This window comes from Ammospiza caudacuta, chromosome 2, assembly GCF_027887145.1.
Source record: "Ammospiza caudacuta isolate bAmmCau1 chromosome 2, bAmmCau1.pri, whole genome shotgun sequence".
In the NCBI taxonomy this organism is placed as follows: Eukaryota; Metazoa; Chordata; class Aves; order Passeriformes; family Passerellidae; genus Ammospiza; species Ammospiza caudacuta.
The window spans coordinates 91,016,181-91,030,662 of NC_080594.1; the positions used below are offsets into that span (position 1 = coordinate 91,016,181).

Genomic DNA, 14,482 nt, shown 5'->3' on the forward strand with positions numbered 1-14,482 from the left:
CTCTGTTCCTGCCACCGGTTTCATCAAGTTCAAGTTCATACTATGTGTGTTTGGCTCTATAGCATTTCATCTGCCACACTTCCCTGCTAAGCCAGTGTGTACAAATCTTCTACTATCTTGCCCCCTGCCCTCTGCATTTTTTTTTTCATATAAAACCAATGTTTTCCTCAGGAGATGCCACCAACCTGGAATGTATTCTGTTTTCAAGAGTATTAACTCTATTTATTAATTCTATGTATTAATTATTTAAACTATATTTAAAGATAAGATTCATAAATGGACTGCATTGTTCATAATAAATGGGAAAAGACGGTGTCCCTGCTGAGGAGTCTAATTTATATTCAGCATCAACTAGGAATGGAAGACTAGAAACAGATGGAGAAGGAAGAGGAAGAATAAAGGTGACAACTAAAAGATCAGGAAGGGATCTGCTAAGCCACACATATTGGTGCTACTGATATCAGGGTAAGGTTGGGAGATTCTTTTCTGATTCATGTTACCAGTCTTCCCTCATATTTTTCCAGGGTTTTGTAGCAAGACCAAGTGGTTAGCACTGATTTCAATGAGCTGAGTGGGGAGGTGTGATGAACAGATTTTTTTTTTTCCACAGCATAACAGGCTGTAGAGAAGGCATAGAAATGCCTTGTGGAGCAAGATTAAAAACCACGGAGGTTGGGTGATGCTGGCAATGGATGGAGTGGAGGATGGGAACTGACAAAAAGCTCTGGGTTACAGAAACCTGCCAAGCCCACCTAAGGTGAAGGAATTAAAAGCAAAAATTATGAAATAAACCTGAGCAATATGTCAGGCAGCAGAAATGTGGTCCAGGAAACAGCAGTGTGGCTGGTGGATGCTGCTATGGCTGCTGAGATACCCAACAGAATGGGGTATCTGTGCCCAAAGGGGGATTAGGCAAGAGCAGGGACAGATGGTTCCTGGGAAGCATAATGATGACTTTTAGTGGTCAAAAGTCACAGAATAAAAATCCTCATGCAATGGAAATCTAGTCAGAGGAACTACAGAGATGACAATACAAACAAAGCAGTGGGTGACAGAGATGCTTTTGGCAGCTGTGTTTTTCAGCAACCTGTGGCATCAGTGTGGATATACAAAAGAAAGAATCTGCAATGGTCAAGGTGGGAGCAGCACTCATCTGAAGAACATGAGCAGGCAAAAGTGCTCACTCACTCTCTCACAGCTCCTGAGCCCTTTTGAGCTGCAGGTTCACATTTTCCAACTCCATCACAAACTGTAAACACTTCAACCACAACATAACAAGTGCTTGCTAGAATATCTTTTTCATCCCAGTGATTAGCATCTTGCACATGGACTGGTAGAATCCATCATTTGTTGTGTTATTTGATGCCTAAACTCCTACACTTTCTTAGTCGTTCACGGTGTCCTTCCCTCATGCACACCTTCTCCCAAGTCCTCATACTCCTCATTTCACATTTTACACTCTTCCCCTCTTATTCTGAAAGGGATGATTCCTCATCCCTCTCTCTAATCAGCCTTGCTCTGTTCTTGTGATCAGGTACAAAAAATTCAAAACTGGTACATATTTGTAAGTACATCACTTCCACAGACCAAAGCTGGGTCAAGCCCTTGTCTGATGACCCCAGCAAAAAGCATTGCAATGGGCATGGGACATACAAAAAGTAGCACAGTGAAGAGCACAGGACATGGGCAGATATTGAATAAAATTTCTAGTGGTTCATTTCCTCATTTCTGGCCATCACTGATTTAGAGCTCTCTTGCAAATTGTCAGCACCCAGCACAGTTTACATTTTTATATAAAGGTAGTATGGCAGGATGGGTCTTTATTTTACAATTAGAAAAATAACAAAAGCTGACAAACACACCCATCACGTGTATAAATCATTCTTGGTTTGTCCTCTGTGTGACTGCTTTCTCTCCTCCAATTTTCTTTGCTGGACTAGTCTTAGCATACTTTAAAAAAATTAGGGTCCCTTACAGGGCCTTATAATTAATATAGATGTTTTTAAAACAGTCAATTTCCACTCCTGTGCTAGTGTATGGAAACTGACTACCTCTTGGGAATAACTATAGTAGTGCCACCCAAAAAACCTAGTTTTCTCTGTGAGTCTTGGTGCCATTAACATTTTTCTTTCAGTTTTCTGGAAAACACAATGTTCTCTGAGACATAAGACAAGTGCTCTTACTGCATGGAAGAGAAATATGAAAAGAGCTGAATGTCTAATTCATCACTTGCATTAACCACAGAGACTTGATCCATATTCCCATGTGTTCTTGTATTTAGCCTTGTATTCTAGAAGACTTAGAGTTTATCTTGTTTTCTACCTGTATGTCACACCTTATGCTAGTGAGTTTGGAGCAGTGGACTGACTGCAAGAAAATCAAGAGCAGAAGGGTCTCAAGGATTTCATATTTCTGAAGATATTTCATATCTTTTGATAAAAGTAACAGATAATTGGAGGGAAGAGAGCCTCTCAGTGCTTCCAAAAGTGAGGAAAGACCACACTGTGCCCTCTCATTTTTGATTGATAAATATATGCAGTCTGTTTGTCAGCTAGCCCATGGCCTGCTCCCAACCCACCAGAACAGCACTGCTCTTCCTTAGACAACACTTGGGGAATCAGAAGGAGCTCCTGATGTCTGCTGGAAACCTAAGGAAAGAACCAGGAACCTATGGTGCTGAGGAGGTGGGTGATGTTGAGATTACAATCCATTGGTATCACTGTGGGATGGGAGCAGGATGTGGAGGATGCTTTGTGAGTTGAGGTTTCCATGACATTGGACACAGCTCCATGCAAACCTGGATTTCATTAGTTCTACTTTACATGCAGAAAATACCCCAATCAGCCACACACCTCCCAATCTGTCCTAATTTGCCCAATTTATAACATTTTCCCCATCATTTTCTTTTAAGTTAATGTTAATTTCACCTTGCTGACAGTGGCTGTGTTCACCAAACAACTCAGAACTCTGGAAAGCATTGCTTAATGCAAAGTTATTCTGGTTCTGCATCACAAGAGCTGTCTGTGGAGCACTGGCTTGAGGTTCCTCCTCAGCAAAACAGGCTGAGAGATGGCTGGGCTCATAAACACACAGAACAGGGACCTCATTTTGCTTTGCAACCAAGGCATTTCCTTCTTCCTTCTCCTCTTCTATATAGGACTGGAAAATGTGAGCCGTAAAATCAACAAGTAGCATATTCAACAAAAGCCAGGATCCTAGGTTTAAAGAAAAACAAAGATAATTATGACAACCTCTGCATTTGCATATCTTTATGATGTGTTCTTTTTTGAAGGGCTTCATTATAGTAATAGGCTAGACAAAGTAATGGACCAGCACCCATCAGACAGTACTTACAAAATTATGTACTTCCAAATATCCCAGAAAAATAAGCACCACTGCTATTTTTAAACAGCAGTTTAAAATACATGCAAAATTTTTTCCCTTATTTAACTAGAGAGGAAAGTTGTGTTCATTCACTTTCCTTTCAAGTTCCTCCTCCCCACTCACTTCTACGACAAAGCTTATCAATAACCACATATTATCCCCATTCTCCCCTCAGACAGATAAATCATTCCACCTCTTCCCAAGTGAAACCTCCTACAGACATCTGTGTGTGTATATCTATGACATTAAATGGCCCACCTTGCAGCTTGGACCATAAGTGATAAAAGGCCAGAAGGACTCACTGAGGCCATTGACTTTTGAATCATACCTTGGTTGAAAGCCCTTACAGTAAAAACTAGATCTTCCATGCCATAAATCTGCATAAGAATTCATCAAGCTCTGCATCCCACAAACTAGTTTATATAGACATTAACAAGGAGAGATCACAATTTATATTAATGACCACAGTTTACAGATCCTTAAAAATGAAAAATATTCTTTTGATGTTATATGTGTCTAAGAAGCTGCTGCTTTTGCTGTTCATCCTTTTGAGGATCCTTAAGCTAGGAAAGTAGGAGGAAGTGCTTGTTTACCTATGGAACAAGGAAAGGGATTTTTATAGTTGGAGTTGAAACTATATTGATTTTTTAATAGTAGTTCAAGAATGTTTCTAACAGTCTTACAGGTGTTTTCAATATATTCTCTAAGAGTAAGCATGAAGCCAAAGCTACCACTCCAGTTGTCTTTTGGGATAATCCAGAGGAACACAGTTCTCAAGAGGAACCAAGCTGAAGCAATTTGTTGCAGAAGAGGAATACACAGCTCACTACTCACTCCCCATGGCTTGGAAGTGCATCCTTGAATGCCTTGGAAGGCAGCAGAGGTGTGTGAGCTGACATGAAACGCTGTGAGGGAGGCGTGTAGAGACACATTTTCTGGAAAGGAGACGGAGCTGAAGGAGCTGTAGAGCTCCCATTAGCCCTGGATGCTCCAGCACACCTGCTCCCTGCTGCCCTACAGCAGGGGTAACTGCAGGGCTCCTCTGATCTCACCTGGGCACCCCCAAGTGGGGCTGGGCTGGAAAAGGGTGAAAGCCAATCCCAAATTGAGAGGTGTGAAGATGCCAGTGTATTATGTCTGCTGCATGTGGCAAGCTAGAAGGCAAGAGGTCAAGTCAGAAGCAAGATTTGTTTTGGTTACTGGATTAACACGACACACATTTTCCCAGGTAATTGTGTTTCCTCATTGTGGATGCTACATAGTTCATATTTTGAAGAAATGCTGAGATTAAAGACATTTCTGGAAAGCAATGTTCCCAAGTACAGAACTTTTACACCAGATGGCTTGTTAACAGAACTGCTTCAGCCTGTCTGCTAAAACTCAGTGTCCTAAAGGAGTAGAGGAGTAGAAACATGCAAAAAAAAAAAAAAAAAAAAAAAAAAAAGAAGGGACATTGATAGATCAAATACACCATCTTAAGGAGCAAAGAAAGATAATAATGGCCACATTGTTGAAGCATCACAGCAAAATATTAAAAAATATTTTTAACTCTCTCATATTTGAAATAAATTCAATTTTAGTCTTATTGTAGTAGGAAAACTGTCATAAAATGGGTAAAAATGTAATTTGTAATTAGTTTAATGAAGCCTCAGCAGACCAAGAGATGTGCTCCATCCATTGAATCCCATCCATCAACACAACTGCAGAACAGGGAGGCAATTCATTAAACTCTTCTTGTGGTGGAAAGAGGGAAGAGGATTTCATCATCATGGGGGATTTCAATAAACATTATACTTCCAGTGCAGTTCTTGGAATGCATTCTCAGTTTATTCATTGCCAAAAATACTGCATATGACATTGGAGAGTTTTGTGCAGAACTCCTCTGGAGAGAGAGAAAGGACTGATTGTTTTACCCTTACTGTAATGCAGCAGCTGAGGGACGAGGGACCCTACTGTGTTATGTTCCCTGCAGACACAGAACAAAACTCTGATCCTGCTCCAGACAGTTTACAAGCAAACAGAAGGCAAAAGGCAGCAGCTTGATGCAGAAGAAGAGTGTGTTCATGCATGGACAAGCACAGGCATTAATGGGGTAAGAATACTGAAGAACACAAAAGGCAGCAACTTTGACATACCCCTTTGTTACATATTTTTAGCAAACACATGAAAGCATGGTTTTCAAGGGGCATTTCAAAGAAAATAATGAGGTTTTCTTTGGCTATTTGTATGAAGCTGCATCCAACAGATGAGTTTAAAATATGAAGTTGCTCCTTTGAAAATCTAAAAGGCATTTAATACAGTTTGGGATTAGATGCAACTCACAGGAGACAATACATTTCTGCAGAAGTGGCACCTTTGCAAGTGAAAAGAAAGGCAGTTAGGGTAGAGATTGGACTGATTTAAGACATATTTGTATCACTTCAAGCCTCTTGGAGTGAACACAACTGCACAGCTCCTTTCCTTCTCCCACCTTGCACTGGTGTATGATGGATTTGATGTTTGACAGCTCAGAGTCCTAAGTGCCTTAGAGCCATAAGATGGAAAGAAAAACAACCCAGCTAATTTTCAGCCAGTTTTTTAGGCTATTTTCAGGCTACTTTTCAGTCAGTTCAATACCTTCAACAGGTGTGCTGCTGGCTAGACAAGAACTTATGTCAGTGTAAGACATTAAGTAAGAGGAGCATATATCTGTTGTCAGAGGAACTAGCTGCTTTTTTGGCAACTAGTTATTGCAGTGTTTCTGCTCTGGCTGTATTATACACAAAGAACCTGGGGAGCTCAGAGCTATCACTTGAGATGTCTGGGATGCTTATGGTTTGGAATATTAGTGGCCCCAGATCTCCATCAAACCATTTTGCTGTGGTGTGCACCTCTTTTATGGAGGGAAAGCAGAGGCTCTCACCTCAGGCTGCTGTTCCCTGTTTCCCCACAAAGTACAACTTCTGCCAAAAGAGGGAGTCCTGGCTTTCCTGCCATCTACAGCTTCATGCTCCTACTCACCTCTCTTATGCTCATCCTAGAGTTTTGCCCAGAGAGCTGGTTTGGTCAAAACGTGGTAATCATTTCAATTCCCTGACTTCTCTAGCCACATCACCAGGAGAATGGTGATGAAAGGGAAGGAGTAGGAGAAGAGATGCCTCTATTAAATGTTGTGTGCATTTATATCAGTTAAAATCATAGAATCACAGAACTGCAGAGCAGTTTGGACTGGCAGGGACCTTAAAGACCATCTAGTGCCAACCCCCACCATGCAGTTTCCAAAGGTTGCTCAAAGCCCCATCCAACCTGACCTTCAACACATCCAGTGATGGGGCATCCACAGCTTCTCTGGGCAATGTGTTCTGATGCCTCACCACCCTCACTGTAGAGAATTCCTTCCTAATATCCAGTCCATACCTGCTCTCTTTCAGTTTAAAGCCATTCTCCATTGTCCTGTCATTACATCACCAGCCCTCATTGCCCCCTTTAGGTACTTTTGGATCTGTTGCCTCTGCCATCTCAGGTCAAAATGGGGCATATCAAATTAGAGTCACAAAGATCCTATTTACCAAAACTGTCTGTCCTGTTGATAGTCAGAATCTTGCCTACATTGCTCAGTAGGAGGTTCCATTTCAACATGAAATCTGATGCCTGCTCTTTAAATGCCTCTTTACTCTTGCTTGGCTGCAGATAAAGAAAAAAATTGGTTTATGATAAAGTTGGTTAAAGGAATTCCCTTCTGTGTGTCAGACCATTTTCCCTGTACAAACTGCATACAAAGGTGAAAAAAGCAACAAGCATTTTTTTCTATTAGAATCCTAAAATGTCTTAGGTTGAAAGACATCTTTGGATATTACCTATTCTGATGTCCAAAGCATGGCCAGCTTAGTTCAGGCCTTGTCCAGCCAAGTTCTGAATATCTACTGGATAAAGATTCCACAGACTTTCCAGGTAACCCCTTCGTATGCTTAATTATTCTAAGGGTAATTTTTTTTTCATTGTATCTATTGGAAATTTTCTTTGCTGCAACTTGTGTCTATTGCCTTATGGCCTATAACTATGAACCCTCAGAAAGAGTCCCACTCCATCTTCTCTATACCATCCCATCATGTAGTTGAGGCTTATGTAAGATGGAGGCACTACAGAATTGCAAAGTACTAGTCTTCATTTAAAAAGAAAAAAATAAGAGTAAATAATTAAGCCAAGGGAACACAGCTTACTCGGCTTCTTCAGAAGGGAGAAAACAACCCCAAACTCTAAGTACCACACAAACCCAAGTTAATGTTATGGTAACCAACCAAATGCAGCAGTACCAACACAGTGACACAAATTGTGAGTCAGTGAAGGTAGAGGGGTGGTAGAGTTGGTAATCTATTGAAAGGTGCATATGTGAGGATGGTCATACTTGAATCTTTCACAAGAGCTAGAGACTTTCTGCTAGAAGTTCTTAGTACTTGCTAAAAGTCAACAGCTTGGTGAAACAAGGATCTAAGGAACCGTGAAATGTTCTTCATTTATACCAACATATTAGTTCTGAATTTTGGTTTATTAGGGGCTATGATAATATGTGTATATGAAATCAGAGCAGATACTGAAATGACTAGAGTGGATATGTGCACAGAAATATGCTTGTAGTTGTTTGCACAGATGGAATTTTTGTATGTCAATTAATTCTCCCCTTTTCCACAGCATGCACAAATTGTATTTATGCAAATCTGCAGTCTGGTCAGGTTGCTAGTGTGCCATGTACCTCCTGCAGACTAGTGACAGTCAGCTTGTAGCAGGATAAATTATGTGGTCCCTCCTCCTGTTCTGAAATTAATAATTTTATACCTTAATAACAAAAGTCTGGAGATCGGAAGACAAACAGCTCAGGAGATCCCGAATATCTGTGGAAGATGCCAGTGAAGAAATGAAGTTCTTCAAACCTGTGAAATACAGAAGGGAGATCATTACTTGAAGTGATTGGTCTGCCTTTTGGTTTGTTTCTGCAGTTTTAAGCTTTTTTTTTTTTTCTTTTATCTTTACCTTAAAATAGATTAAGACATCTGTTTCTAGCATTTTGATTAATATACAATTTCTTTAGTGAGGAATAGTACCCTACTTTGAAATCAGTCAGAATTCATGTGTATTTCCATTTCCAGCATAAGTGCACTGACCTAGTCATCATGGCAAAGGTGGCAAGAAAAAACAGTTCCACAGAGAAAGCTGGAATTTGGTTAGTGGCAATACTAACTTATTTATCTGAGATTTTATGTGATTGAGAAAAAAAATCTTGGTCTCACTGTTGAAGGGAGAAAAAATTTTGAAAACAAAGCAGAAAATGCAGAATATTCTGTAGACCAACATAAATATGGATAATGCTGCCACATATCAGTGCAATTGTTGCCCCAAAAGTTTGGCACCTACCACCCAATGCCAAAAGGTAAATTGCACCTCCCTGACTTTATATCCTTCTAACTGAGGCCTCCCCCTTCAAGAAAGCATATGGGTAAGTTCAGTGAAACCTTGCTTATTATAGATGACAGTTTGGAAAAGCAGTGAAAACAGAGAATTCAATAAAACCACCTTGGGAAGACCAAGAAAATCGATAATGTAACAGAAAAATGTACTAAGTGTTCTATGGAGTGGTTTTGGGTTTAATATGTATATGTATATTATTGAAATTGTTATCCTGATGGTTCTGTGAAAAAGGCAAGTTATTATTCTTACTAAAAGCAGTCAAAGAAGGCACTGACAAGGGATTTGTGACAAATCCCTTGTCAGTGCATGAGTGGACCAGGCACAAAGAGCTGAGGTTCCCCTGGATAGTTCTGCGCACAGCCTAGTCCAACTTGCCTATCTCTTCCTAATATTTTAAATGGCAGACAATTAATCTAAAAATTAAGTTGCTGTTCTATTCCTTTTCATTAATCTGTCAAATCATTATGTCATGGCTGCACACGAACTGTGTATTTTATTGTTTACAGCCCCACATTGATCCCAGAGGCCACAATACAGCAAAAGGACACAAAAGCTAAAAGGCCTTGTCCAGTTCAGCATACAGTATTTCAAAATCTGGCCACAAGAAATTATTCTGTGCGCTTCAACTAATAACAGAGGAAAATGCAATCATTGAAAATATATTTCCTGTCAAAAGAAAGCATGAAAAAATATCCCTGCTTGTCAACCTTCTAGGAAATACATAATTCAGTAACACAAAGTCCACTCCTGCTGTCACAAAAAGCTTTAAGAGAGTCAGAACCAAAAGCCTTTAATTCTTAAACTTTAAAGTTGGGAGGATTTTACCTCATGCTCGATTCTCAATTTTATTGTCTCTTTTCTAGCCCTTCAGGTTACAGGAAGACTGTAAATGCCAGTAAGGCAGATGTCATGAATAAATAAGAGGAAATGCTGGACATCTAACAGTGACAACCTAGTGCTTAAGAGGAAAGACAATAAATAGCAACAATTAATTACATTTTAATTGTATGTTTTTCTGCCGCTTCTTTGGATTCCTAAACTTCTCTTGAAAGAGGTCTTTGGTCACATCCAGAGATTTCTCATTGAAGATGGCATGCAAGCCTGACCGCAGAACAGTGACTGTGCTGTTGTTGTTCAAGAGTGCTCTTACTGTCTGGACAGAATAAAAAAACAGTTAATGCCTTTCATTTTCTCAAGCCCGTAACTCAGCCAAATAAGGGAATTGAAGAAGGAAAGCTTCCCTTATTCAATACTAGACTTCATATGACCAGGCTCCAAATTGGGGGTGTGGGGGGGTATAGGATCAAAGGAGATAAATCTGAAGTTGTCTTCAAGAGAGTTTTGCTCTGGGACAAGTCCTTTTCAATGATGCTCTGTGTTGTCTGTGATGAAGCAGACAAGGCTAACATACTTGAATTATCTGGGCAATTGCCTGGGCAATTGGCTTTGCCTAGAGTTATTATAATTACACTAAATAATGATATTTTGTCTAAAGCATGGAATGGTGTATCAGGGATGACTTTCCTTCAGTGTTATCTGTCCTTAATTTACGTTGCAATTTAATCGTTGCAAGTTTTCTCAAATTGCTCAAGCCTTTGAGAGAGTAAATATAACATTAGAAATACAGTATTAGTTAAAACAGTATTAGTTGGTTTTTATCCCATTTATCTGCTTATGAGTCATTTGTGAATAAATCTGTCTTCATATTTGTCTAAAAAAGTATTACAGAGATATTGCAAACAATTTTCAGAGTAACATTTATCATAATCTCTTCACTTTTTAAAATTAGTTGCTAATATCACACAATAGTCCTTAAGATTCTTGATGAAATGATGAAAACAGTCAAGGAAACTAAATCTGAATCCATTAAATTTTGTTAACAAATATGTTTAGTCTTTCATACTGAAATCAGTAAGATTCTAAAGCTTTTTTTGGACTTCAGGCTTTTCCGTAAATAACTCTTATCTAGTTGGGCTTTTCAGAGGAAAAATATGGTTTGTAAAATTCCAGAAGACTTCAGGATTCATACATGTTTTAACAAATCCCATTTACCAGGTGCTTAACATGACCTCACAAGCAGCAACAAATGCAGCTGACCATTTCTTTGCAAAAAATATCAATAAAGCTATATTTCATCACTCTGCTAACTTTTTTTTAAATACCAAACTCAATCTGATTCTCACTTAGCAATCTCCTTCATATAAGTTACAGACAAAGGCATTCTTCTTATTTGACGTGGAGCTTTCAGGGACAGAAAAAGAGCCTGCAAAAAGAACACATGACCCAAGGGCTGGGAACTACCAGGGCAGCACCTTCAGTAGGCTGCTAATACCTGACTCCATACCCAACACTTTGGACTGATCCCTTCAGCCCTTGGATTTCACTATATTAAATATGATTCTCCAAAATGACTGAGAGCCAGCCCTCTCAACATTCAAATACAACTTACCAGAGGCAGGAATCAGCCCCAGAAAATGACAAGCATCACATTTACGTCCTTTTCTCACAGGGAATTTGCACCTTTTTATGCTCTAATTATTTCTACATGTCCAGGTAGTAGCAGCTGTCAGCCTGCTTTATCCACACATGGTGGGAAAGTTACTTTTTTTCTTTTGAATGTTGACCCTGCCAAAATTGTTCTTACTTTCTCACCAGATGGCTGAATTATTGTGAAGTGCTCTACAAGGAATGATGTGGTTACAGTGTTCAGAGGTTGCACAGTGCCTCTGTAGCACTTCTCATCAGGAGCACTCTTGCCTGCTCTGACCATCAGTCTTTAGTTGAAATTCCAGATGCATTTTAGACAGAAAACTGAGAAGGTTGATTAGAAATAACAAATTACTCCTGTGTGAGAAGGTGAGATAAACTTGACTTTCAGAGAGAAATAACTGAGGCAGGATGTGATGCAGGTCTGTGGGAAGCATTGCTTGAAGAAGAGTAGGAATTTTAAAATAATGAAAGAAAGTATTTTCATACAACAAATAATTATACCTTGGAACTCACTACCCCAAAATATCAAGTGCAGTAAACTCCTTTACTTTTCTCTTATTTTGAAGAGGGTCTAGAGAAGGTACAAACTTTTTCTTGTGAGAGCTAGAAGTATAAATTTGACCCTGATTCTCGGTCTGCTGTGTTGAATTTGTGTGGGTTAAACAGTGCAAAAGGTATGTAGAGCACCCAGAGGCTTCTTCTAAAGAATTTCCCTCAATTGCTGAAATTCTCTTGCCTTAAATCTTGAGGGTGTAAATCCAGTTTTGACTCTGCAGCTTTCCCACACATTAAGAATAGGGAAGGAAGACTGAAAGAGCTACAACCAGCCCTTTGATATCATGGCTTGAAAACAAGAAGGGTGATTTGAAGTATGCAAATCAAATACAAATGTCTGGGAATAGGTGACACTCATGATCTTGCTGGATCTTGCTCTTCAATGCATAAGAAGCCCTGTTTAGAAGCACATAAAGCTGAGATTTTCAGGTATGAGTATCTCCAAGGGCTGCTGCAGTTAGTGGAAACTGTGAGTGCTCGGTACTTCATGGAAGTCAACTTTTTGTGTGGGTAGTCACCTTTATACATGTCTGTGCTTTTTATTTTTTACTCTTTTTTTTTTAAGTAAGAGGAGGGAGTGTTTGGTATGCTGCTGGTGATGAAGTTTCCCCATAAAGAAAAGCTACATTTAGTGGTCCAAGAATCTGCAGTTCCTTCTGTCCCTCCCTTCCTCCCTCATTTATTTTCTCCCTGCTTCCCTTCTTCCATCAGAGTAACGATTCAAATCAGATGGCATGTTGGAAAAATGTAAAAAAAACCTTCACATGTTTGAAGGAGAGAATATATCCCCTGTTCTCTTTTGCTTTCTTCCCTATTTGTGACCTTCCTTTTTCTGCTATAGCCCAGACCACCTCAAAACCCAAGGATTTGGGAGGATCCAAGGGCACCAATGGAAGGAATGCTCCAGCATGTGCTCTTGACTGACTTTGGCATGGATGGGCAAAGAAACTGGAAACTGTCATCTGACACAGAACTACTGTGTTCTCCTCTCCATGGGCTGCCATCAACTACACCTCAGAGGCTTTCAGAAGGATCCAGAGTGAGGAAAATGTCCCCTCAGCATGCTTAACAGTGAGGGAAGAGATGGGAAGGAGTGTGAGCATGACATGTCAGTGTACAGTTAAGAACATCCATGCTGTGCACTTGTTCTCCAATGCAGCATGTCAAAAATAGTGCAAACAGCTCACAGGAATGACATTCATGGCTCTTTTTTCCATGAATTCTGGAACATACCTTGACCATGTTGCAAAGGTCTGTCTGTCTCCTGAGCCTTTTTACAAACTCTTTAGCTTCTGTTAAAGAAGAAGAGGCAGATGTTTCACATCATTAATATTTTACAGTCTAAAATATATTAATGAAGACATATTTTAAGTTAGAAAGTAGTTCCCTAGGGGAGATTTGGAGGGTAATGGAGGGCACAGATGGGGCACTGAGCCAGCAATATGGGATGGGCTGGGGACCCTTGCAGTCAAAGCTTGCAAAGAGAAGCTGCCCAGCTCACATCTCTTCCTTCACTGTGAATCTATTAATCCATGATGTGCAGGAAAAAGTCTTTCAATATTTTATTATTTTCATTTAATACTTCCTAATTAATGCTCTGTCAAGCATTCAAATGTAAGAAATGGCAAAATTAAGTCTGTCTGCAATACTGAGCATATGAATCCTAACACAAACTTTTGCCTGCACAGGAGCCCTGCTTTACCTCTGGGGAGTTGGTCTTCACTCAATGATCCACTGAGCAGCATCATGTTTTAGGCAGAATCTTCAGCTTAATAGGTATAAATATGTGGGTATGTGTGTGTAGGTATTTACAAACACACACATATACCACAGCTTTGTAGAGAACAGATTTTTTCCAAACATCTTCTAATATCAGTCATATTTTCCCTATGGGATTATGGCTTTTTTCCTTTTATATTGGAGTGCTACAGCCATTAATTAATTTATCAGCATAAAGTCACTTGTAAGAGGAAGAGACCCAATAATATCTGAGTTTCATAGGGCATGCTGCATATTATTGGTCATCTACATGGCCAAAGCAATCATGGCAAGAGACTTCGGAATTCAGAATTTTAAAATAACTTGACTGAATGCTCCTTTAAGTACATTTCAATTTCGGTACATTTCAATTTCAATGAACTGGGAATACTTTAGGCTTAAGTTTGTTCTCACACATTATGCAAGACCATTTATTTTTAACTGTATCCCAGATAACTCTAATTGTTGCTACTATCACTGTTACATCAGCTAATTTTTTTTAAAATAATTTAAGGGTTTTGTAATACAATCTTCTCTGCAGTTTAACCAAAGATTATTTTTGAAAATATCTCTCCTACTCAAACCTACCATTAGACTTGGATGTTTGGAGCAGTAATGGAAAACCTCCCAAAGGATTAAGCATCCAACATTTAACATTTTCACTGAATGATCTGATTGAGTCTATATGTTGTGCAGGCACCTCCTCCAGGAAATCAGGAAGTAGGATGTTCTCCAACTCCTAGAATACAAATTCATGCTGCTGCACTTGACTGGTGTACCACAGATATTTACAGCAGCATGAAATAAAATTATATTGATAATTTAAATGTAAGTGTAAAGAAACACATTTTTT

General features: G+C 39.4%; 1 protein-coding gene across 1 annotated transcript in view; it reads right to left on the minus strand.

Moving 5' to 3' along the window:
• RFX8 (regulatory factor X8) overlaps positions 1-14,482 on the minus strand; it is a 31,531-nt gene that overhangs the window by 926 nt on the left and 16,123 nt on the right. Inside the window, exons 10-15 of the mRNA XM_058800453.1 lie at positions 14,218-14,368; positions 13,105-13,163; positions 9,823-9,979; positions 8,197-8,291; positions 6,933-7,047; positions 2,928-3,215 (exon numbers count right to left, since the gene is read on the minus strand). Of these exons, the coding sequence (XP_058656436.1) occupies positions 2,928-3,215; positions 6,933-7,047; positions 8,197-8,291; positions 9,823-9,979; positions 13,105-13,163; positions 14,218-14,368 (865 nt within the window). The remainder of the gene's footprint in view (positions 1-2,927; positions 3,216-6,932; positions 7,048-8,196; positions 8,292-9,822; positions 9,980-13,104; positions 13,164-14,217; positions 14,369-14,482) is intronic.